Raw genomic sequence first — 3,688 nt, 5'->3', positions numbered from 1 at the left:
CACTTCTGAAATTGCGTTGCAGAAAGCAGTGTGCACTGGGCAATGCTTCCGCCTTATGCATGCTTACATTAACTTGTTGCAATATGTGTTGACTTTCTTAACGCAAAAACAATGGCCTATGGTGAGAGGCGAGAGGGATGTGTTTAAGTAACCGAACCACCCAGGGAGCTGGTGTGCATGAATGCCACTGCAACAAAACACCGTGCCCCTATGAAGGCGACCTAATGCTAACACTATTCCCACAGAATCAACATATATAACACTGCGCAAGTTTACTGATTTAGCCTAATTCGACTGATTTTTATCAGTGACTTTAAAAACCAAATACTTCCCAAACTGTCAATTAACTGGCAATAGCATTTTAGCATTTTACCCACAGTCAGATTTGTAGAGCCAATGCTGTAAAGTGGTTTTTTTCCCCCTTTTGGAAGACGGAATTTGTTGTTGAGTAGGCTAATTAATGCTAATCCAAAGCCCATAGCGCAGTACTCTAAAGATTTATGGTTTGAAAGTGTTTAACAAGTCAATAAGAAATCATTTCACACCAACACTCAATAACTCAAATGCACCGCCCACAAAACTAAAGGAACCCGTTTCTTTTCCGTTTCAGTTCTTGAAAGCATAATTTGCTTTTAAGTTGTTTATAGTTAGTGCAGTTTGCCACCCTTAAGCCAATCTGTGAGGGTGTCTTTTTGTATGTTTAGATATGCCAGAAAGGCACTGAGGTAAAAAGGTCACCGCGAACCACCCCGATTGCTCAACAACATTCCGTCCTGTGCTCCGAGCATCCTAAAAGTCTGTTTGTTGACTGGTCGCTATCTCGCCCTCGTCAAGTGAAGCGAAGTTATTATTATTATTATTATTATTATTATTATTATTATTATTATTACTACTACAACAGTACAGTAGACATATACTACACCAGTTAATACGATGTTGAATAAATTAAATGAAATTAAAAAAATATTTAATATCATTAGATTGGGTCAGTAAAATATCATTTTTATTTGAGGTAGAAATATTCTGATTAAAACATTCAGTCCACGATATAATACAAACAGCAACTAATAAAACTCAGCTCGTCTGCGCATTAAAAATACCAGGCTAAAAGTTCAAATTCTGCAAATGTTTATGTATAAAAAAAAAAAATTAAAAAGATTTTAAAGGCCTACCCTGTAACCGCATAGTGCAAAGAGTCAAAAAACCCTTACTATATAGCTACAATTCAAAATGAAAAAACATTTTCATAAAACACAACACAAAGCACTAATACACATTTTGACAACTCAATATTTAAGGTAATCCCTGTAAAGTCATTTAAGTTCGTGTAGGCATTTGTAAACATGGTGAAAGTGCATTACATTAATCATCATTGTAGAAATACCCTGTATGTGTTGCCGATGGTGCAAGTATGTCCATTATTGTGCTAAAAGTGAAAAACTTTTCTCCTTTTCCTCATGTGATTCTCGAGTTGTTTCAGTTTTCTAAAAAATAATAGACCTCTAACAAATGAACACGAGAGGAGTCTTTCTGGCACATGTGGAAGGCTTAAATTAATCGATTTTAAGATAAATGTCGGATCTGTTGTTCAGTGCCCACTTAGTTATCATAGTCTGTTAGGCCTCCGGGCTTGGAGAAGCACCTGGGGATGTTGAAGTTGAGTGATCAGAGTGGTCCTCGAGCTCTCTAGACGAGGTGGACGAAACAGGAGCGAGTCCCTCCTTCTCTCGCTTCTTCTGTTTCATTCGGCGGTTCTGGAACCATATCTTAATCTGTGTCTCGTTCAGCTCGAGCGTGGCAGCAATTTCGACTCGCCGGGCTCGCGTGAGGTACTTGCTGAAGTGAAACTCTTTCTCGAGCTCTGTTAGCTGTTTGGTTGTGAAATTCGTCCGAATTGTGTTTTGCGGGCCCAGTCCGAACTCGGCCACTTTAGCTATGAGAAGGGGGGGAAAATAGAACAGTTAGAATGCTATTTATCCAACAATTAAACAACAATGAATCGCAGTCCTATTAGCTCATTTCCTAAACACACAGCAACAGCATTTATTAGTGTGCTCGTGCTGACCTTCAAGTCTCTTTATTAGATGCGACATAATTTAAACTGCAGTTGCATTCAAGGGAATTCAACAAGTTTTTCGGTATCGAAAACTTTTGTTAACCTTACCATAATCCCCATGTTTGAGTATTTTGTTAATTTTGGAAGAACTCATAGCGGGGTATGTGCCCCAGCATGATAGGCTACATGCAATTCAATACTCCCCAAAGGTGGTTTTATGACCACTCAATTTGTACAGTGAGTTAAAATAGTGGCCCCAATGAGTTAGAGGCAAACCCGGCTGGGACAGGAGCACAATGGAGGCCAGCAAAAACTAATGTTGCGCGGCCAGAACCGGGGATAAGCCAAAGATAACAATGTTGGGTAATTTCCAAAGGCGAACGAAAGCATGTCTGTTCGATGCATTGAAGCAGGGGGAGACGAGTTGAAACTAAAGTGATCGCGCACAGGCCCGTCAACAATCTCGTCTTGTCTTACCATTCTAAAATTGCCGGGATTGAAAAAGGATAAAGGTTTGCAATTAGCCTATAACGTGTTTTAAAATGAATGAAATACAATTGTATTTATTTTCTCGTTTTACAAAATTCACCTGTTTTAGGGGGGTTCCTTTTGACCTTCATCCAATCGAATGTCTTTCCAGGTGGCGACTGATCCGTGTCCCCTCTCTTGGGAGGCCGTTAAGTCGGCGTAGGTGCCATGTGAGTAGCCTCGCTGGTGGTCCTGGCCTTCGCACCCATGATGTTGATAAGGTGCAGCTGGAACTGCTCCCTGCGCCCCGCAGTACGCGCTAGCCATGGAGCCATAGTGAGGACCAACATTTGGAGTTGAAAAACCTGATGAGTGATAATACATTCCATCCTGCTCGGGGTTAATGAAATACTGCTGTTGTGTGTAGTCCGGGTTGGCACAGGTTTGGGTCCCATAGCCCGTGGTCCCTGTGCCACCGAAGGAGAGGCCAATGGCACTTTGTTGCGTTTGTTGCTGGTGATGCGCGTAGATCCCGCTCTGGTGCTGATGTTGTGAGGTTACTGGCTGGTTGCTCCCCCCTACGTAAAGTCGTCCATCAGCGTTAAAGCTGTCACTTGTGTGTGCGGTGTGGAAAGGGCCCGAGAACGCCTGGTCGAAGTGGTGGTATCCAGCTTTGGGCGAGTAGGCGTTCGTCCCACGGTTACAAATTGTGTACTCCAAAAAAGAGTTCATTCTGGTATTGTCCATGCGCAAGTAATGGCGGAGGGTCAACCTGAGAGATTGGAAGAGCCGCCAGTCCTGCAACCTCGCAAAAGTATTTCATGCGGAAGGGGAGAAATGCTTACCTCCAGAGAATGTGCTCGTGCTTCCCTATAACACATCTTTACCTCAGCTGCTGGTCACGTGAGACGTCACGGCGCCAATGGTGAGGGGACCTCCAGAAGTTTGTCAGCGCACTGCGACCATCCATCACGCGCTTGACATTTGCATGACAAAGCCACTTCAATCAAACCAACCCATCAATCTGATAACAGCTAGAATATGTCAAACCCTGCGTGAAAGACTCTCGGAACGAGACTAAGAGAAATAAAGAAAGAGCGTTTCAGGCGTTTAGCCCTTCATCTCCTCGCATCTCTCATTTACTAACCGCATTTCGTTTCTAAT

General features: G+C 42.7%; 1 protein-coding gene across 1 annotated transcript; it reads right to left on the bottom strand.

Moving 5' to 3' along the window:
- Nucleotides 1-1,022: 1,022 nt before the first annotated feature.
- On the bottom strand, nucleotides 1,023-3,332 carry hoxb1a (homeobox B1a). The gene is given in 3 exon segments (XM_052131335.1): nucleotides 1,023-1,933; nucleotides 2,646-2,716; nucleotides 2,718-3,332. Coding segments are annotated over 3 exon segments (942 nt in total). The 5' UTR covers nucleotides 3,272-3,332; the 3' UTR covers nucleotides 1,023-1,616.
- Between the last annotated feature and the right edge of the window lie 356 nt (nucleotides 3,333-3,688).

Source organism: Xyrauchen texanus, chromosome 8 (genome assembly GCF_025860055.1).
Source record: "Xyrauchen texanus isolate HMW12.3.18 chromosome 8, RBS_HiC_50CHRs, whole genome shotgun sequence".
NCBI classification, from domain to species: domain Eukaryota; kingdom Metazoa; phylum Chordata; class Actinopteri; order Cypriniformes; family Catostomidae; genus Xyrauchen; species Xyrauchen texanus.
This window is presented reverse-complemented; position numbering and strand designations above follow the sequence as displayed.